Raw genomic sequence first — 22,911 nt, 5'->3', positions numbered from 1 at the left:
TGTCTGCACCGGTTGGGGAGAGAGAAAAGACAAAGACAGACACACTTCCAGAGATGCGAGTAACAGTAACTAAAATAATATCTGTAGTAATGTAAATATGACTTATATGTTATGGCAGTCAATACAGCAGAACAGTAGAAACAAGCACATCTAAGGTGATAGAATATTAAAATGATAATAATTATGATTAGGGGCAATAGCAGCTAAGGTAAAGCTAGACATACCACTGATGGGGTTTTTATGGCTAAATTTTATAATTTATAAGACTAGTGACAGTATATATGACTTATATTTATAGACAGCTTTCTAGGACCAGTCCCAGCCTGGTCCTGGTCCTGGTCCAGTCCCAGCCTGGTCAGATGCGTACATGAACTGATGAAGCCTCTTGGATGAGAGGTGAAACGTCTTCCTAGACAAAGAACCAAGTCCAGTTGCTTTTGACTGAAATTGCTTTGGGGATAAAGACGACCTGGACAAATGAGAACATTCACAGGCTTTCTAGGGATAACCCTGCAAACTCTGGCTAACCCTACTCCGGAGAAGCACCAACAAGCCCCAGGCTAAAGTCTGGGTTCGCCCGTTTGGAATGTGCCAGATTGTGCCAGTGTGAATGATGTCTTAGCCCCAGGCTAACAGCTTCTTTAGCCAGGGGCCAAGCGCCCTGTGAAAGGCCTTCTGCTATCAGAATAAGAACAGACACTACAGCTCGCAAACAATTCTGTGAATGGCGCTAGACAAAGATAATAATCACAAAACAGAAAATGTGCTTTATAATCTTCCTCAGAGGTGTCATGTTTATTTCTGTAACAGAGATCGTTCCAAAAAGCAAGAAAAGTGTAAGGCATTTCACTAACAGACAAATACGTTTTAGGAAGTTATCAACTGTTCTGTAATAAGTATAAACAGATCAAAGCTGTGCCATATATTCAGAAACATATATTGGTTTACTGAAGCAAAAAGTAACAAAGTATCATATCCAAACTTTAATGGAGTAGGAACAATTAAAAACAAGTGTATTGAGGTCAATTTTGTTCTGTTTGCAAGCTTAAGAATTCTCAAATTCTAAGCCAACATCAACAAAAGGTCCTTGAAGTGGCTGAAAAAAAGGAGATTCTGAAAGCACATGTGTAACTAATACCATTAACGATAGTTCCGTTCTCTCCCAGTGTCTCAGTAAATAGTGAGTCCGCATGAACCAAGACCCTGGAACTGGAGCAGCTAAATAAGAAAGTTGTGCTTCTTTTTTCTTTTTTTAAAGAAACTTCTTAAAAATACAACTAACAGGTTGACTAAATAAGTCAGCTAAGTGCCCCTCACAACTGACTCTATCACAACACAGTGTTGTTGCTGTCATTTTTACATATCTTGATATATATATAGTTTTATATTTCCTATCATTTCTTTTTCCATATATATAATATATTGTATTGTTGTTGTTGTTATAGCTAGAGTTTGCAATGAAAATAATTTCCCCCTTGGATTATTAAAGTTTTTCTGATTCTGGTGTTGACTGTTTGTTGTTACTGTTACTTTAACTTATGTGTACTTTAGAACCTACTTGTACGTTGACCTGTTTTCTATTCTGACTTTATTTTTCTTTATAGCATCAATACAGAACTTAAAATCTCAAGTATTTGTCGTTTTTGTACACTGTTCACTGACAAGAAAGATATTCTACTCTATTCTATTCTAAACTGCACAGGATGGCAGTAATGCAAAAACCAGAACGCCAGCTGCCGTAAAACCGCGAAGAAGAAGGGAATGGTGACGTCATTATAGAGCGCCGCAGAAGTTAGCGCTCCAGCTAGCAACGTTAGCTTCCGTTTGGAAAGGAGATCATTGACACCTTCACGCCTCATGCCAGTGGAGCTTTGATCTTGTTAGATGGTCCTCCAACCGCCCCGGCGCCGACAAGTGGTTTGCTTAAGTCTCAACCGGCGGTCGTTATGGCAGAGGAGGAGGATTTATCAGCAAACCTTCTGACAGGGGAGCTGAAACACAGCAATGGCGACTTCGTCCCTCCGGACGGGCTGTGCTGGGTGTCCGTGCTGTCCTGTCTGCTGCTGGCGTGCTCCTACGTCGGGAGTTTATACGTGTGGAGGAGTGACCTGCCGAGGTGAGACGCGCTCTCTACGGGCACATACTGCTACATTGCTGTCTACTACACGCCCATTAGGACACTGTTTACTTATCCGAAAGGCTCAGTTTGCTTTTACTTTAAAGTCAAAATCAACATATGTATCAGAAATCATAATTCAAAGGTTACGTGTTCCTTCCGAGCACGTCGCCCTCTCACTGTACGTGACAGTGGCTCCAGTAGCGCCGCTATGTGGCTGATACCCCCATGATGGGATGGACCACCCTCATTAAATCCAAATCCCTAAACATCACTAAACACGTGGTCCTTGAAGTGCCTACAAGACGAGCTTTATTTCAGACTCAAGGTCCATACAGGAAGTAAAAGCAAGACACAGTACAAGGATTAAGAATCACACAATAAAATAAGAATAATTAAAACATAATAATCTAATGACTGATTTTTAAAGACACTTATACCAGTGCCCCAAAACTGAGACGTGCAGCGCGTGTCACTATACATAATGTTCACCAATGCCACAACATTTAGATTCTCAGAGTCATTTGACCGGCAGATGAACCCGTGCATTACATTTCTCAGATCCGCTGGCAGTGTGTTCACTCCCGTGCTCACAAACAGCTCACTCGCACTGGTCCATCTGGGCCTTTTAAAAAGTATCCTCAGAGCATCATTGTAGCCCCTTGCAGTCTCTGAAGGCTGGCTTTTGTATATTTCACCCACAGATGTGCAGTGTACATAGGTGAACAGAGTCAGCTTCACACCAACAGTGCACCAACCCAATTTACGTGCCAATACATTTGTTCGCACATTCAACATACGACACTGACGAAAAATGTCCTCATCATCTGTCAGTTGGTCTGTGATCACATGACCAAGATATTTCGCTTCACTGCAGATATTTAGAACCTTACCTGAGAGTTTAAAGTCAGGAAAAGTCATATGTCTATCTTCCAGGGTTCTGCAAATCATTATCACACTTTTTGACTCGTTGTACTTTATATCATGTTGTTCCCCATACACAGAACATACATTTAGGAGCTGCTGTACACCAGCTGAGCTAGGACTAAAGATCACACAACATGTAGTGACTGATGATGTTTATGTTAGAATGTGTCACTGTTGGAGTGAATCACTGAGATGTCCCACAGGTCAGTGAAGTTACATGCTGGAAGCCTGGAGTTGGGGAGAGAAGGAGGGGGGTGGCCAGAAAAATAGGGAACTTGTTGGAGGGTAATGAGGAGGAGTGAGTAAAACCCGGGTTAGAAGGCTGTTCTTTTTGTTGGCGTCGGCTGCGGCCCACAGTAGCAGGTTCAGTTAGAAATAAAGCACAACAAACTGGATAAAGTTCCACCGCCTGACCATTGAGGGACGCTACAGTGTAATACCAGATAAGCCATTAAGCAAAGAAATGCTTTATTTCAATTACATTTTATTTACAGTGTCAAATAATAACAAAGTTATCTCAGGACACTTTACAGAGTAGGTAAAGACCACACTCTATGACTTCTTTATGATTTACAGAGACCCAATTGAGATTAGATTTCACCTCAAGTTAACAATGTATTTGATTACAGGGAAGAAAAAAGAATGCATCTGAAAGAAAAGTTAGCCTAAAATTAGTCCTTGGAAAGTTACTTTGTCTGGGAATTTCAAATGTGGCTGTTTTCTGTGAGCAAGAAGACAGTGTGACTGAGCATGAGCAGAGGGATTGTGTTCACTCTAGCACACACACACACACACACACACACACACACACACACACACACACACACACACACACACACACACACACACACACACACACACACACACACCTGTGCACAAAGACACTGTCACAGATGATGATGTCTCATTTCTCTTGGACTAAATAAATGTCTGCATCATGTCTCAGATTTGAGCACACAGACATGACACATACACTCAGCGGCCACTTTATTAGGTGCACCAGGTGCTTAATAAAGTGTCAGTGTGGTCTTCTGCTGCTACTACTGTTGTCTTTCTATCAGCTCCAACCAGTCTGGCCATTCTCCTCTGACCTCTGGCTAAAACGAGGCATTTGCGCCCACAGAACTGACGCTCACTGGATCTTTTCTCTTTTTAGGAGCATTCTCTGTAAACCCTAGAGGTGGTTGTGCGTGAAAATCCCAGTAGATCAGCAGTTTGTGAAATCCTCAGAGCAGCCCGTCTGGCACCAACAACCATGCCACGTTCAAAGTCACTTCAATCACCTTTCTTCCCCGGTCTGATGCTGCTTTGAACTGCAGCACATCCTCTGCAGGGCAAGGGACCAAGGCCCTAAAAAGGTCTAGAGTAGCAGAGTTGTCTGACTGTCACAGCAATTTTTTTAAATATTAAAAATGTATTTATTTTGGGGTGCATGTTTTTCTGTCCCAAATCCCAAAATGTAAAGGCCAAGAATTGGTTGCCAGTTACCAATGGCAACTGTTATATCTTTAAATGTTACAGTTAACAGACAGACAGAACAAACAGAAATCAACAAGTTTGCTGATGTCCCAACGCTACACAATGTAAACCATCTGTGTTTTTAAAGCACTAACTCATAACTGTACACTGCGTGAACGGGTTGGATGGTGCTCCTCATCAACACGCAGACTGACACACCTGTATATTCTTGTTTACAAGGCTTTCTGAGGTTTACTTCCTTACGTCTTTCTACATCAACCGAAACAACAATCTTCGGTCTCGGGATCTGTTCTTGCTGTCTGTTCCAGAAGTCAGAACTGAACCGGGAAAGAACACATTTAGGTTTGCTGCTCCCTCAGCCTGGAACAGTTTGCAGAAAACTTTAAAACAGAATGAGTTGTGCTCATTGAAGACTCACTCACTCACACTCACTCATCTTCAACTTCTTGTCCTTATCGGGGTCGTGCTGTTGCTGTTTTGGATGCAATGTTTTTTTACTGTTTGTGTGCACCTTGTGTTTATTCTACTGCCTGTCTTGGCCAGGACACTCTTGTAAAAGAGATTTTTAATCTCAATGAGTCATTTTCCTGGTTGAATAAATTTAAAAATTAAGAAATTGACTGCTGTAACCCACAGCTGCTCACCTGGCTGTGGCAGCGTGAGTTGTGTCTCTGCTCGTCTGAATCTGTGTGTGATCATTGTCTCCACTGATCCTTCCTCAGGGATCACCCCACTGTGATAAAGAGACGCTTCACCAGCGTCCTCATCGTGTCGGGCCTGTCGCCTCTCTTTGTGTGGGCATGGAGAGAATTCACAGGAGTCAGGGTTAGTCCATGTCTTCCATCTACTGACCATGATAACTTATTATTGATAACTTATTCATTTGGCCGTAACTGTGCTGTTGTGTCATGCTGCTGTGTATTATCAAAGTCTGTCTTTTGACTTGTTGGTGTGTGTTTGTGTGTCAGACTGGCCCATCGTTGCTGGCTCTCATGGGGATCCGCTTTGAAGGCCTCATTCCTGCCATCATACTTCCTCTGATGCTCACTATGGTAAGAAACAAATCTTCTATGATGATGATGATTCATTGGCTGGATGGAAGTTGGCTGTTTCTCAAGCTCTGAGCAAAATGTAACCACCAAACGATATGACAAAATGAAAGATATGGATAACTAACAGTAGTGTGAGGATACACTTAGTGGTGAAGATATGACCAACCCTCCTTATTATACCAATAGATTTATTATTTTTTTTACTAACCCAATCAGTTTACTCTCTCCAATTTAAACTCTCATCAAACAAAATTCCTCAAAAATGTGTTCTTGACAGATAAACCAGCATTAGCATCTCTTATCAATGAGTCAAAATTTGAATGTGAGAAAATGAGGGTTTTACACTAAAAATGTTTCAGTGTATTTGCCTAATTGTCGAAGTTTGTGTGTGTGTGTGTGTGTGTGTGTGTGTGTGTGTGTGTGTGTGTGTGTGTGTGTGTGTGTGTGTGTGTGTGTGTGTGTGTGTGTGTGTGTGTGTGTGTGTGTGTGTGTGTGTGTGTGTGTGTGTGTGTGTGTGTGTGTGTGTGTGTGTGTGTGTGTGTGTGTGTGTGTGTGTGTGTGTGTGTGTGTGTGTGTGTGTGTGTGTGTGTGTGTGTGTGTGCTACATTTCTGTATTTATGCACAATGTCCATACTTAATGTACCTAAACAAATCCTTGAATATACATACTTTAACCATACAAAGTTTGAGGATAATCATGTAGTGTAAAGACCTTTTCAATGGAATTCCATTACTAGGCAACAGCCTGGGTCCTTGTTAACTTCCTGTCAGCTGATGTCATTCACATTCACTGCAACGGGAAATAAACTAGGACTGTTTTTGGAATGTTTACATCTTTGAAAAGGTAGATTGAAGATTGAAGATGAAGATTTGTAGATTTTGAGAACCTTAGCACTTAAACCCATCGTACTGTAACTTATCCCAGTCAATGTAAATGCCTAAAACATAAACTTCTGTAACCCTGGACACTCTCAAATTTTGAATGAATAAAAATATCACCAAGTATGAAAAAACAAGGTTTCAAACCCATCGACTGTCTCCCTGTGTGTTTTCCTCTGTTTCCCTGTGTGCTGCAGGTCCTGTTTCTGGGCCCTCTCATGCAGTTGGCCATGGACTGCCCCTGGAGCTTCATGGATGGGGTCCGGGTGGCCCTGGGTGAGGGAGCCAACATAGTGGATTTGTCCTCTCTTGTTCTTATGATATCACACATTTTATGGCCCTTGAATTTGGACTAAACATCGTACAACTTGATGCTTTTGGCAGATTTGAGTTGGTTCCACTTTGTGTTGTATCCGTCTGTTAAGACGTGACGCCCTTTCAAAATATGAGTTCAGGTCCAAGCCGATCCAAGCCTAGTATTTCTTCAACGCCGCAGTGCTGTGTTCACCATTGCTTGAACAGATCTGAGTTTTTAAAAAACAACGTAATTGTCATTTTACCTCTTTATCGATGAAAAAGATGTCAAACGGACGAAAGAGGTGATCGTAATTGTTCACATGTTCGGCCGTTGTTGTCTGTTTTGTTTCAACAGCGTTTGGACCCAGAAGTCGTATTTTGAAAGGGTGTTACGTCAGGCTTAACAGCCGGATAATCCCAACTCAAGGCCACATGACAACAGCCATTTCTTCATCCAAATGTTGTCAGTGAACTATAATGAAGTGAGTTCTCTACAACAGAGGGAATAATTCTGCGTGTGTTTTCCTGCAGACCCGTGGTTCTGGATGTTGTGTTTCAGCGACATGCGCTGGTTGAGGAATCAGGTGGTGGCCCCGTTAACAGAGGAGCTGGTGTTCAGGGCCTGCATGCTGCCCATGCTGGTGCCCTGCGCTGGTCCTTTCACTGCCATCTTCACCTGCCCCCTCTTCTTTGGAGTGGGTGAGTTCTGCCGCTCTCTGACTTTATCTCCAGACTATCCACCTTCAAAATCTCCCAGGGACCAAAGAATATTAATTTTACTTTGTGCTTAAGTGAATGGGCAATATAATTAGCTTCTATTTGATTTGATAAAGAGCCAGGGGCCATACCAGTGTTTTTTAAGTCTGCCAGTTGTATATTGTTTACATTTCCACAACCGTTTTCAAATCCTTGCTGTACAGTTTTACATCTTTGATGTATTTTTCCACCTGTTCCAAGCCAAGTTTTATTTTCATATGGTACCAACAGTAGGGCTGTACTCCACATTTTGATATGCTGTTTAGCTGTCATTTGAGAAAGTTAGTGACCTGGTTGCCATTGTTTTACACAGATCAAGCACAAGTGTTTCCTTGTAGCATTTGGCTGTGCACTTTTAATAACGCCCCATGGAAAATCAAGCATTTGCGATTAGACTAATCAACTAAAGAAATCTAGTCGCGCTAAACCCGTGGTGTTCTACTGACTACTACTGGGGCGGCTATGGATCACGGGAAGAGTGGGTCGTCCTCCATTTGAGAGATCGGCGGTTCGATCCCTAGTGTCCTTGGGCTAGACGCTGAACCCCCGAATTGCTCCCTGTGCTGTTGCATGGGTGTGTAAATGTGGTGTGAATGGTTAGATCAGATGGTCTGTAGATGTCCACAGCCATCAGTGTGAATGTCTGTGTGAATGGGTGAATGTGACAAGTAGTGTGAAAGTGCCTTGAGTAGTAGGAAGACTAGAAAGGCGCTATAGAAGTACAAGCCCATTTACCATTTACTACTTGACTAAGAGGGGGCAGCCTTAATCAACAGACTCATGGAAGCTGCTTGAGTTCTTCTTTTGTTTGTTTGTTTTTAAACTTACTGCAAGACATGGACAAAAGTATGTGGACATATGTGATAGTGGAAGATTCCATTCCGACACTGACAGCGGGGGTTCCGTTTCATCTCAGTGGTGTTAAGCCCAGTCCAGACCAATGATTTGCAACGTGACGACTTACAACTTCATTTGCCCATTCACACCAGTGAGACGAGGCGAGACGGTGTATCAACTCCATAGCAATGCCTCTCTGTACTTTTCAGGCTTTTTTTAGCTGAATATAATCTGTAGCATTATAAAATATAAATGAGGACAAAGACAGTGAGATACTGGCTACAGCTGCATTTCTAGAGGGGGTTGAGGTCAGGGTTCTTTGTAGACCATGGAGCTGGCTTTGACCACAGGGACAATGTCATGTTGCAACAGGAACAGGACAAACACAAACTGTTGACACTAAGTTGGTGGAAAGCTGTTGTCTAAGCTATTATTGTATGCTGGAACATTAAGATTGCCCTTCACTGGAAACAAGAATCAACAGAGCCAGAGCAAAAACACACAAAACTCTGTTCACTCACGTCCACATACTTAACATAAAATGTCTCTGCATGGTCATGCTGCGTAGACTTTTCAAATAAATCTGATTTTAAAGTGCCCAACCATGAGATGAAAGCTGCTCTAATCAATATTGTCATTTAATAAAGGATTGATTGACTAAGGGCGCACTCACACTGTCCATCTGTACCGGGCCCCGGGTTTTAGGGTACTTGTCCCCCCCTCCCTCTCCCCCCGGGGCCCATGCCCCTTTGTACTCATACTACCTGGGCCCGGCGAATGCTTCTTGCTGCCTATACGTCATCACGACGTAACACGTCACACACATCTGACCAAATCTTCAGTAAACAGCCGCAGGCCTCCTGCTGGTACACGTGCACATGCTTGTGCTCGTACATGTGCAAACGTGCTTTACAAAAGCCCACCTCTCCCAAACGGGTCGGCAAGCGTACAGTTGCACTGAAATGTGCTTGGACATGGTACGGTTGGACAGTGTGAGTGCGCTCTAAAGGTGTCACTCGTGTGACAACCCCAGAGAGAATTCTCAGCCTCTCTGGTTGCACAGTTGATTCATGCTGCTGCTTGACTCAGTCTCTGCCGTGTTCTCCTCCAGCTCACTTCCACCATGTGATTGAGCTGCTGAGGTTCAGACAGGGGACGCTGTCAGGGATCTTCCTCTCCGCAGGTGAGAACTCATGTGTTTAATGATGTGTCAGAGTGTACGGTGCATTCACTGCCACTGTATCACAGTGATAGATACAGTGGTAGGAAGGAGGTGATGATGAACCATATCTCTCTCTTGTCTCTAACAGTGTTCCAGTTCTCCTACACAGCCGTGTTTGGGGCCTACACCGCCTTCATCTTCATCAGAACAGGTGACAAGCTCTCATTTACAACTTAAAGGACAGTTCACCCCAAAGAAAGAGATTTTCCATCTGACCTGTAGAGCTATTTATCAATCTAGAGATGTCTGCTTTGTCTCCAGTACAGAATAGTAGATGGACCTCAGCTTGTGGTGCTCAAAGCACTAGAGAAATCAGGACAGAAATCATGACCCGGTTGCTTATGATAATTCACAGACCTGTTGTGAGCAGTAACCAGTTCTTTCTAACCACCTACACTCACAATTATGTTGGAGAGAAGGCAGGCATCTCTACGGTGATATCTCCAACACTGGGCAACTCACACCAAAACTATCTATCAGCACTACAAGTCAGAGGATAAATACATATCTTTGATTTAAGGGTGAACTGTCCCTTTCACATCAGCATTGTGTATTTTCTCTTTTTGTTCGTACCCTCCTGACCTGCTAAAAGCTTTGAAATGTGAGACTGTTTTCACGCCGAAACCTTCACATTACCAAGAATTTGGTGTTTTACAGCTTGTGGACCATTTTGGGATTTTGAAATATTTCATTAACCCTCGAGTATCAGTCAACATCTTTCTCAAATTAGTTTTTTTGAAATATAATCTATGTTTAAATTTTGTATCGACTGATGTCACTTGTGTAAGCAGACAGCCACATGTGCTCTGTAGTCAGAGATGAAGTTTATGTGAGATTAATAGATGGTCTTCATCAGACAATCTATGCTTACAGTGAGTCTGTATTAAGCTTATTCATCTCCAGTGTTAATGTGTCCATATCCACTGGTAATGTGTCCATCTCTAGTGATAATGTGTCCATCTCCAGTGGAAATGTGTCCATCTCTAGTGTTAATGTGTCCATCTCTAGTGTTAATGTGTTCATCTCTAGTGTTAATGTGTCCATCTCTAGTGTTAATGTGTCCATCTCCAGTGGTAATGTGTCCATCTCTAGTGTTAATGTGTCCATCTCTAGTGTTAATGTGTCCATCTCCAGTGGTAATGTGTCCATCTCTAGTGTTAATGTGTCCATCTCTAGTGATAATGTGTCCATCTCCAGTGGAAATGTGTCCATCTCTAGTGTTAATGTGTCCATCTCTAGTGTTAATGTGTCCATCTCTAGTGTTAATGTGTCCATCTCCAGTGGTAATGTGTCCATCTCTAGTGTTAATGTGTCCATCTCTAGTGATAATGTGTCCATCTCCAGTGTTAATGTGTTAACAAGTCCATCTCCAGTGTTAATGTGTTAACGAGTCCATCTCCAGTGGTAATGTGTTCATCTCCAGTGGTAATGTGTTCATCTCCAGTGTTAATGTGTCCATCTCCAGTGTTAATGTGTCCATCTCTAGTGTTAATGTGTCCATCTCTAGTTTTAATGTGTCCATCTCTAGTGTTAATGTGTCCATCTCTAGTGTTAATGTGTCCATCTCCAGTGGTAATGTGTCCATCTCTAGTGTTAATGTGTCCATCTCTAGTGTTAATGTGTCCATCTCTAGTGTTAATGTGTCCATCTCCAGTGTTAATGTGTTAACAAGTCCATCTCCAGTGTTAATGTGTTAACGAGTCCATCTCCAGTGGTAATGTGTTCATCTCCAGTGGTAATGTGTTCATCTCCAGTGTTAATGTGTCCATCTCCAGTGTTAATGTGTCCATCTCCAGTGGTAATGAGTCCATCTCCAGTGTTAATGTGTTAATGTGTCCATCTCCAGTGTTAATGTGTCCATCTCAAGTGTTAATGTGTCCATCTCCAGTGGTAATGTGTCCTCTCCCTGTGTGTTGCAGGTCACCTGATAGGTCCAGTGCTCTGCCACTCTTTCTGTAACTACATGGGTTTTCCAGCGATCAGCACAGCGATGGAGCACCCGCACCGCCTCTCCGTCCTCTCCTCCTACCTGATGGGGGTCCTCCTTTTCCTCCTCTTCCTCTTCCCCTTCACTGACCCCTCCTACTACGGCCTCCCCACACCAGTGTGCACCCTCACCTCCTCCCCCAGCTCCCTCTGCCTCTCCTGATCCCTGCTCCCACACAATTATCTGCTTCTGTCCCGTCACCTTCCACTGATGAAGCATTTGAGGGTGTTGTGTTTTTAATTTTTTTTTTGCCAAGTTAGAGTTCAGGTCAGGTCCAGTTTGGGCCGACAGCGTTAGCCATGTGGACTAAGTTGCCATGGAGAGGTGGGGAAATCTGTAGCCATTACTGTGGTCTATGGAGCCTCGATATGTCGATGCATTTACGATGACATATTCCAGTTCATCAGCTGAAGCTCTTCAACAGAGTGACTCAGTCTGAGTTGGTTCATGTTGCTGGGAATGAACCCCAGACCATGTGGATCAAGGACAGCCTCTGTGCTGCCACCACCCTGATTCTGGTTTTAGTGTAGTTCTAACACTGAAGGACAGACCCTCCTCACGTCCTCTCACACTGATAGATCTCATCCGTTTGGGATGAAGCATCATAATGTACCTTTTTGGTGTACTCATGCTCCACTCAGCCTGCCTCATCTTTTTAAAGGATCATTCAGGTTTATTTCAACGCAAGTCTTATTTTGTCATTTTGGCAGTAATAATAATAAAAATTAAGTTATTGCAGAGATTTGGAAGTGATATTTTGACAGGTGTAGGCATAATCCCAGGGGAATAGTAAAATGATTACCCAACCTTGCACTAAACTTTATGCGTGAAACAAACAATACAGTAACTGAATATGCAGTCAAATTTGATCAGAGCTGGTTTGACAGTTTGATCTTTCATTAGCCTGCTAAACTGAATGGACCTTAAACCTTTTCTGACAAAACAAATGAAACATGAGTCTGCCAGATTCGTCTGGATTCCAGACTAACAATTTAGGTCAATATATTCCATCTTTTAAACGGGAAGATATTGATAGTGGCATTGAACAAATGAATCCAGTAGTATCTTTGTAGTTGTTATGGACATTTCAAGTGTTTTGACCTGTACAGAACTCTGTCAAGTTTTAATACACCAGAATGATCCTTTAATGCCTTTTGAGCATCTCCTGAGGGACACATGGAAATGGTTAAAGTGTGTTATTGTTGAGACCGTGAGAGTCACAACCCTTGCATACCCTATGGCTGCACTACATTCTGGTCTGTAGAGGCTCATAGATATGTTGGCATCTTTGCCTGTACTGGTTGAGGATTGCTGTAGTTGCACTGGAATTGCGATATACATCGTCTATAGTTGTTTTAATGTTCTGGGCTGTTTTTAACAGTGATTTGATTTCAGCTGTTTGAAGTCAGACACCAGGACTCTGCTGTTGTAGAGGAACGTTCTGCTGGAGGCGGTCAGTGTTTTGTATGATATATTAATAGTTATTTATATACCTCTGCATGTTCTAGTGCTGGTAGTGGTTGTTGGTGAAGTGGGTGATGGGATAGTTTAGGGGTGTTCACTCTTCATAGTGGCTGAAACATACTTGTAAGTGCACAGACACAAATGACAAACATGTACATACTTATAAGAGTATGGTGTACTCTTAAAGAGTGCTGTAGGAATGAGCCTGAAAATCTTCAAATGAGTTCAAATTTTTACTTCTGAAGTAAAAAAGTTTTTTTTTTTTTTAATTTTGAAGTTTGTACGTGTCTTTAAAAAGGTGTTTGCTAACAAGTAGCTAAATGAGACTTCACGTCATCAAGCTGTACAAGAGAGATCAGGTGAAGCTTGAGGGTGTTGGAGTGGTGGTTCATAGCCTGACGTTAGCAATTTACTTCTGCTAATTACATTTTCTCTTGAAAATATCTTAATCCAGCGATGCTAACTTCAGGGTCAGCCTACAACAATACATCATCCCTGATTTATTACCTCAGTAAACATTTTCCTAAGGAGTTTATGGTTTCAATCCCTAGTTTTAAGTCTTCTCCAATACAGCATGATGTTCATTTAGTAAAGGATGGTCCCATTTAGAGTCAAATAGATGATAAAACGGGGTGCTATAGGGCGCGGCTACACAGTGACTTGTTATTCAGGATAGAGGCTTAGCAGTGCAAAAATAGCAGTGGGCTTGTCTTTGGGTGCTGTCAGTGTTCTTTTTTTTTAGGATTATTTTTTGGGGGCAGTTTTCAAGCCTTTTATTATATAGGACAGACAGGAAATGGGGTGCTTTGACCGCTGTTCCACCGGCCACCTCATAGTCATTGTTTTTTTTTGTAGGACTTTGACCCTCTCACGGTGTGTGTCACTTCATCAGAGTTGATTGTAGCTTTGGTCGGCTTAAAAATTTTCTTAATTAGCATTCAATAGTTTCACCTTGCTAACCAAGCTAGAACTAGCTGATAAATTGAGGGAAGCTCACGTACCCGCAACACTTCAGGTAAAAGTTTCCTTTTTTTAGCATTTAACATAACTTAGCACCATTGAAACAACAGCAACTGAAAGCTCCTCCCCAGCTCCACCCCACTTTTCCAAATATGGTCACTTCTGGCTCCAAAATACCAAGATGGCGACAGCCAAATGCTAAACCCCTGGCTTCAAAACGTTCTGTTTTCGAGTCAATGGTTAGGCCTCAAAGATACACACTGTATTGGGAACAAACACTGAATGTGACAAAACTTTTGTTTGTTACCAAGGAAACGCCACATGGCACCTTTTTTAACATAGAGAAGAGCAATTTCCAAGTGAACTGCTAATTTAGGGATAACTGGTTGTCTTATGAAACTCTGCACTCAAAACTGCATTCTCAGTTCCATTTTAAGGAAAAGCTATTTTCCAGTGTTTAGTCATGTAGTAAAATAGTTTCTGTTCTAAACACATGGTTAATGTTAGAATTGAAACAAAGGATCTTGGTTAGGTTTAGAGAAAGATCAGGATTTGGGTTAAAATAAGTGTGTTTGTACTGAGGTATGTAAAGTACATGACGTAGGTTAAGGCTACATGAACAAGTCAACGTTGACTTTGGGTTTCATGCGGTTCCCAAACAGCGGCCTCCTTGATGAAAGTCCTGTTTTTTTACCCATCCATCCACCCGACCGCCTCCCTTCCAAGACTTTCCTGCACTTCGATGAGATACGCATTTGTGATACACCAAAGACAAACATAACCCTTGGAAAAAAAAGTTTCCCTCGTACGTGACTGAGAATGCATTTTCTTCATATGAGAACATCATTTTTAGAGACAGGGCTGCTTCACCAGAGCCTAGCCATATTTCTCATTAAATGACATCATAACCAGGTAGAAAAAATGGAAAGGGACAAGATGAGGCTTCAACAATTTACTTTTGTTCATGACCGACATTTGATTTCAGACTGTTATTGTTGTATACGCTAGACTTCTGCACAATCTTGTATTCTCTGTCTCTAGAGGGGGTATCAAGGTGCATCACTGGTTTCTTTCTTTAAAAATGTTATTTCATTTTGCCCTATAGAGTGAGGAACAACTGAACTGAGTGACTGAAGTGGAGTGTGAGGTTATTTGTAGCTCACAGTTGTTGTTTGAGGTGCTTCTGAGAGTGACGGACGGAACTAAATCAGCTAGAACACTCTATTAGCCATACTTATACTGTGAAGAAGACGCGGCCTGTTTGGGTCTTCAGCAATAAATCTCATCTTTGGATCCATGCTATGTGACTGAGCAAGTAAAGCGATAGATTCTCTGGATGAAAAATGGCATATATGTATATTAATCATTCCTGGCTTATAATTTCCTTTTAATTTAAAAGTTTACAAACCCTTGGCAGGTAGAGAACTCGGACAAGTCTTATGATGTGAGTTGTACCTTACCTACTTGAAGCTACCAGCAGATGGCGTCCATGCACTTCATCAGAGACAGAGCTGCCGTGGACTGGCTGAGGGGAACTCTCCACTGTGTTAATAAGCCTGCCTGACATCAGTCATCCGTCACTGCAAAACCAATTCACTCCAAGTTATTTTTACTCTAGCTTCTGCACAATTTTAATCCCAATAGAGGAGATTGATGCAGAGAGGAGGAGCCCAGTGGTGAGACTGACGCTTGACCTGTTAGTTTGAGTTAGTCCTGCCTCCCACTTTGCTCTACTCCAACATACATTTGCTTTCTTATACCACATCCATGTTTTACAAATGAGCTATACAACAGTAGTCCATAACACCTTACCCCCCTCCCCCCCAAGGTTGAATTGTATTCACATATTACTGGAACATTTCAAAGAGACGGGAGTCCGGTCTGGGTTTCAGTGGAGAGTTTAATGACGCTTTTTATATTAATACCCAGGATGCCAGTGAATGTCAAAAAGTCATGTCAATCCGGGTATAGTATAGTTTAGTTGTATAGGGTTGGGGCTCAACTTAAATGTATAGAAAACGTGATGTGCCTCAGACCTATTCCGTTAAAAGCGAAATAAAGCCACAATGTGTAGATTTTACAATTCATTTAATTATTAGCCCTGTGAGCCCATCCTGATCTCTGAGCTCCGGTGTGTTTAACTCTCAGATCAGTCTGGAGGCAGAGAAAGTTGGAGAAGTTTGAGCAGCGACCGAACCAATCAGCGTTGGTTTTGAGGTGGATTTAAGTGACGAAATGAGAAGAGACTGTTCAGTGTAAACAACATGGAGGCTTCCACAGATGAGATGAGCAGCTATGGAGCAAGCCGCTCACTAACTCTTTTTTTCTCTGGATCCTTCTGTTGAATATGGACCGGGCTCCTGAAATTGGGCCTTTGATCCGTAAATTCATGTTACACAAACGTTGAGCTTTTGCCTCAACACTGTTAGTACGTCGTACACTTTGTTAATCAGATTGGTTGATTTGGCCTGTATGTTGGTGATAGACAGATGGTTTATCCAATCAGCAACCAGTATTTTCACCCCTTCCCAAAAGATCTCCAAAGGAGATGGATCTGCTGACACCATGAGAACCACTCCATCTGGAGGAGTCAGGTTATGCAATTATAGCATCTTTAAATTATTCTAATGCCATCTAATGTATATCTTTGAAGAAAAAAAGAGACAATTAGAGTGAAAATAGTTGGTTACAGACTTTAGTTTCCTGACAATGATGCTGTGGTGGTGTGTTTTGCTCATATATCATGAAACATGAGGACCACTGGTTGCTTTCAGTCGCTTGTTTTCATTGTCCAGGGGACGGGTAGTTCTATATGGTTCTTCTAAATGTGCTCCGAGCACCAACAGTAGTAACAGTTGTAGCAATACACAAAAAAATGACACATCTGTCTTATTTGTGTCTCACCAAATTAGTAGAACACACAGTACTGTCCATCTTCTATATTGGACATGTTGCTTCAGTGTTTGTATGTGCCAAATACCACATAATGCGTTATCAACTGGTCTTAGCAACAGTGTCTTACCTGGCTAGCGTCCCCCCACCCGGTTTAATATTTTTTCGACTTCTAATTGCGGGTAAATGGAACCCAGTATTACTGTCTTCTTCATTTTTATTTGTTGCCAACACTGGTGGGACATTTTCAAATACTACACATAGTGGCTTTAATAAAAGAAAAAAGAAAAGAAAACTACATTAATCAAATAATCACCGAAGATCAATTTTAGAGAAATTCCCAGAACCTTATCTGATCCCATGTCAAACCAAAGGTAGACAAACAAATATACATTATATGTGCTGTTATTGCTCTTTGAAGCACAGTTTTATTAAAGGAAACAATTGCTTTCTGCAGAATTGAAAGAAAAATACCCTCCAATCCTGCTAAGAAATACTGACACATTGATTGATGGACTATAGATTGACTCATGTTGCTATTTTTTTTGTGTCAAGCTTCATATTAGTAATGTCCCCTTCTTTTTTCCTGTTAGAAATACACCAAGGTTGGCCTCTGTCCCCGTTACTGAATGTCTTATTCATTGAACCCTTTGATCGAGCTATTCCACTATCAACTAATCAAAATCTCATTTGTTTTTTTATAAAAGAGGCTCTCCTTCTTTTCTTTAGAACTCAATATGTGCATTATTCCATGTTCCACCAAACAGCCCGGAAACTCTGAATTATTTTTCCTTTTTGTCTGATCGTGAGCTCCAATCCGCCGAACACCGGCGGAAAGAAACACTTCATATTCGTTCCCAATCAGTGTCCTCAGCCAATAACAAGACGTGTATGTGCTGTCGAAGATGGGGAACCCGTGTTGACATGCAGAGAGCAGCATCGGCCAAGACTGAAGAGTCTATTTTTACCGAGCCTAAGCAGCTACATTATTTTAATACACAACATCCAGAGGAAGAACATTTCAAATGTGCATTTTCAGAACTCGTGAAAAAGAGTCAGCTGGCGAAACAGAACTCCACAGATGTTTATATTGAGCACTATCTTTTGTAATCAGATCTATTTTGGTGACAGGAACAGAGTGTACAGATATGCGCATGTATTTTATCCTCACCGTGTCACACTTGTAATTCAAGTTAGAGATAACAGAACGTGATTTAGTATGACAATCTTTTACAGAAACTTTGGATTTCACTGCAAAATATCTATTTGTAAATAAATAATGTCTTTTTTTATACAACGCTCAGTGTCTGTGCAGTTATTGATCATCACTCACTCATCTTCAACCACTTATCAGGGGTCGGGTCGCGGGGGCAGCAGCTCCAGCAGGGGACCCCAAACTTCCCTTTCCCGGGCCACATTTACCCGCTCTAACTGGGGGATCCCGAGGCGCTCCCAGGCTAGTGTAGAGATATAATCTCTCCACCTAGTCCTGGTTCTTCCCGAGGCCTCCTCCGAGCTGGAACACCTCCTTAGGGAGGCGCTCATCCTTACTAGATGATCCTGAACCACCTCAACTGGCTGAACTTCTCACCCTATCTCTAAGGGAGACTCCAGCCACCCTCCTGAGAAAACCCATTTCGGCTGCTTGTACCCGGTCATGGCCCAGCTTTCATGACCGTAGGTGAGGGTAGGAACGAAGATTGACCGGTAGATCGAGAGTTTTGCCTTCGGGCAGACAGACAACCATTCACACCTACAGGGGAAATTTAGAGTCATCAATCAACCTAACACGGGCATGTCTTTGGACTGTGGGAGGAAACCCAAGCAGACACGGGGAGAACATGCAAACTCCACACAGCCGGGATGAGAACCTGGAACCATCTCACTATGAGGCGACAGTGCTAACCACTACACCCCCTTTATTCTTTTTTACTGGTAATGAGTGAAAGGGTTGTAACCTAGCTTCATTAATGAGACCTGTCCTGACTTTAACAGCCTGTTGACTGACTTCTGGGTAGAACACTTGGGATGAATTTTCCACGAAATAACAAAGGATGTGATGTCTTGCACGCTCCCGAGTCCCCTTGCCTCTCTTCGACTTGCTTACAGCCAACAGCGTGCAACATTAGCTAATGTTAGCTTAAAAATGGAGTCTGTAACAGCAGCAACTAGAATGCTAATCCGGCGGGGAGTCTTATCAGAGTGGGTTCGGAAAAACTAGCATTGGATGAAATTTGGGCCACTTTTTTCAACAATTGGCTGGGTTTTGAATATATTCAATTTCAATTCAATTTTATTTATAGTGCCAAATCATAACAAAAGTTATCTCAGGACACTTTACAAACTAGGTAAAGACCACACTCTATGATAAACATAGACCCAACAATTTCCCCGTAGAGTACGGTGGCAACGAAAACCTTCCCTATTACAGGCAGGAACGTCAGACAGACCCAGCTCTGTGGAGGACAGCCATCTGTCTTGACCGGTTGGGGAGGAAGAAAAGGAGAGAGAAAAGACGGACAGATGGACAGAGACAGACACACTTCCAGTAACTATAATAATATCTATAGTAATGTGAATACTTATATGTTATGGCAGTTAATACAGCAGAATAGTAGAAACAAGCACAGCTAAGGTTATAGATTATAATAGTAGCAGGAAGCGTCATGCAGGACCATGGCAGCAGGCACCACCACGATCAGCAGAGACCTGCGAGACGACAAAGCACAAACAACTCCGGGGAAGAAGTTGAATTAGTAACATGCATTTATGAGACATGAATGATACAGACAGAGAGGAGAGAAGCTCAGAGTATCTGGAAAAGTATTATCCCCCGGCAGACTAGGCCTATAGCAGCATAATTAAGCAGAACTAAATCAGCTTAAAAATAACAACATTGCTAAGGGCTCATGAGCCCTAGCTGTAAGCTTTATAAAAAAGGAAAGTTTTAAGTTTACTCTTAAATATGGAGACAGTGTCTGTATTCCGAATAACACTTGGGAGTTGGTTCCACAGGAGAAGAGCTTGGTAGCTGAAGGCTCTGCCTCTCATTCTACTTTTGGAGACTGTAGGAACAACAAGTAGCCCTGCATTCTCAGAGTGCAGCGATCTAGTCGGGTAATACGGTACTATGAGCTCTTTAAGATACGACAGAGCCTGACCAGGGAAGCATATATAAGGTGAATAGAATCGGTCCAAGGACAGAACCCTGTGGAACTCAGTGACTAACTTTAGTGTGCATGGAGGATTTGTCATTAACATGTACAAACTGAGATCCATCTGATAAATATGACTTAAACCAGCTCAGTGCGATTCCTTTAATGCCAATTAGATGCTCCAGTCTCTGTAGCAGGATGTGATGGTCAATAGTGTCGAAGGCAGCACTAAGATCTAGTAAGACAAGTACAGAGACAAGTCCTTTGTCTGAAGCTATTAGAAGGTCATTAGTAATTTTCACCAGTGCTGTCTCAGTGCTATGATTTGCTTTAAATCCTGACTGGAAGTCCTCAAATATCTCATTATTATGTAAAAAGTCGCACAGCTGATTGGCGACTAATTTCTCGAGGATCTTAGAGAGAAAAGGAAGCTAAGATATAGGTCTATAGTTGGCTAGTACCTCAGGATCAAGACTGGGTTTTTTAAGAAGAGGTTTAATTACAGCTACTTTAAAAGACTGTGGTACATAACCTGCTGATAAAGACATGTTAACCATATCTAATACAGGAGTGCTAACTATAGGTAACACTTGGGATAGAGTCTAGGAGACAAGCAGAGGGCTTTGATGCTGAAATAGTACATGTTAATCAGTACATGTTAATCAGGTCTGTCAGCCTGGCTACCGTGATGAAAAGAAATCTAGGATTGTTCTTATTCTCCTCTATTAAAGATGAGTAATAGGCTGCTCTGGCATTACAGAGGGCCTTCCTATATGTTTTTAGACTTTCATGCCAAGCTAAGCGAGATTCCTCCAATTTAGTAGAGCGCCATTTACTTTCTAATTTTCGCAATACTTTTTTAACGTTTTAATTCACGGGCTTGTGAGTTATACCATGGAGCTAACTTCCTCTGTTTCATTATCTTCTTTTTTTAACGGAGCAACAGAGTCGAGTGTTGTTCGTAGAGAGCCTGCAACAATGTGATCAATTTCAGAGAAACTAACGTCAATGCAGGAATCTTGAATATTAGGATAAGGCATTAAAGTAAATGCAGATGGAATCGCTTCCTTAAATTTAGTTACAGCACTATCAGATAAACATCTAGTGTAGAAACTTTTGCCTAGAGGTGAGTAGTCCTGTAATATGAATTTAAAAGTTATTAAATAATGGTCTGATAAAATAGTAATCTGTGGAAAGACTATTAAGTCATTGATTTCCATTTTTTCCCAGAAATTCAGAGTACGGACCAGGAGCACGGTACACTACAACAAATATAATTGGCTGCACAGTTTTCCAGGTTGAATGTGAAAGACTAAGAACAAGACTTTCAAATGAATTATAATTTAGTTTAGGTTTAGGGTTTATTAATAGGCCTGAGTCATAAATAGCTGCAACGCCTCCTCCTCGGCCACTGCCTCGAGGAATATGAGTATTAATATGAGTGGGAGGAGTGGATTCATTTAGGCTCAAATATTCTTCAGGACACAGCCAGGTTTCAGTCAGACAGATTAAATCAATATGGTTATCTGATATCAGATCATTTACTAATACAGCTTTAGATGACAGAGATCTGATGCTTAAAAGTCCACATTTTATTTTCTGATTTTGTTGCATTTTTGCAGATTTGGTGTTGATTTGTATCAAGTTTTTCTATATAGCGCCTCTTCTGTTCATTTTTGATCTGGTTAATTTAAATGATCGTGGGGCAGACAGCGTTTGTATACTATACTGAGCAGGAAAATGCTCCACAGGGAGCGCAGAGAGGTGTGTTAGACTGCAACCCTGCTTCCTGGGCACCTGCGATAAGGGCAGCGCAGAGAGGTGTATTAAACTGCGACTCTGCTTCCTGATCCCAACACTGGGTTGTCATGGTTTTAGAGCGCTAACAACTGCGTCCAGGTTCTTAGATATGAGAGCGGCACCTTCCAAAGTAGGATGTATACCATCTCTCCTAATAAGACCAGGTTTTCCCCAGAAAGACTGCCAATTATCTACAAAGCCCACATTATTTACCGGGCACCATCCAGACAGCCAGCGACGGAATGATGACATGTATAATGACTATACATGTCATCGCAAGTCAAGTTGGGCAGGGGACCAGAGAAAATTACGGAGTCCGACATAGTTTTTGCATAAGCACACACCGACTCCACATTAATTTTAGTGACCTCCGATTGACGTAATCTGGTGTCATTACCGCCGACGTGAATAACAATCTTATCATATTTACGTTTATCCTTAGCAAGCAGTTTCAAATAGGATTCAAAGTCGCCCGCTCTGGCCCCTGGGATGCATTTTACTATGGTCCCTGGTGTCGCTAAGTTCACGTTTCTCAAAAAGGAGCTGCCAATAACCAGTGTTGTTTCCTCAGCAGGCGTGTCACTGAGTGGAGAAAACCTGTTTGAAACGTGAACGGGCGGATGGTTAACCATGGGCTTCGATTTAGAACTATGCCTTCCTCTCACAATCACCCAGGAGGACCCTGCCTGCTCAGGGATTGCCGGGGGAGGGTTAGCAGAAGCTAACGCTACACTATGTGGCTTTGCACCGGCTAAAAATATAGGTGGCCGGCTAGCTACTGTAGCACAAGACTGAGCTTCCATGGTGCTAAGCCGTGCCTCTAACTCACTGAGTCTCGCCTCCAGCGCTACAAATACACTACACTTATTACATTTACCATTATCACTAAAGGAGGCAGAGGAGTAGCTAAACATACGACACTCCGAGCAAGAGAGAGCAGGAGAGAGAGCGGGGGAAGCCATCACCAGCCGGGAAGCTAACTTCTAAGTTAAAGTGGCTAACAGCGTGTAATGTTTAATTAGCAAGAAAGTGGCTGAAAGAAGGAGAGCTGTGAGTGCTTGAGTAGAACTTGTTGATGTTTAAATGTT

General features: G+C 42.1%; 1 protein-coding gene across 1 annotated transcript; it reads left to right on the top strand.

The window, feature by feature from the left end:
- The first annotated feature begins 1,799 nt into the window (after positions 1-1,799).
- rce1a (Ras converting CAAX endopeptidase 1a) lies at positions 1,800-12,585 on the top strand. Its single transcript, XM_083936703.1, has 8 exons — positions 1,800-2,116; positions 5,245-5,347; positions 5,491-5,574; positions 6,651-6,729; positions 7,282-7,449; positions 9,455-9,526; positions 9,654-9,716; positions 11,485-12,585. The coding sequence occupies exons 1-8, from the start codon at positions 1,947-1,949 to the stop codon at positions 11,712-11,714; spliced, it is 969 nt and encodes a 322-aa protein (XP_083792829.1). The 5' UTR covers positions 1,800-1,946; the 3' UTR covers positions 11,715-12,585.
- Positions 12,586-22,911: the final 10,326 nt, after the last annotated feature.

This window comes from Echiichthys vipera, assembly GCF_963691815.1.
Source record: "Echiichthys vipera genome assembly, chromosome: 22".
Lineage (NCBI taxonomy): Eukaryota > Metazoa > Chordata > Actinopteri > Perciformes > Trachinidae > Echiichthys > Echiichthys vipera.
The sequence above is the reverse complement of the archived record's forward strand: the minus strand, read 5'-3'. Positions and strand labels throughout refer to the sequence as shown.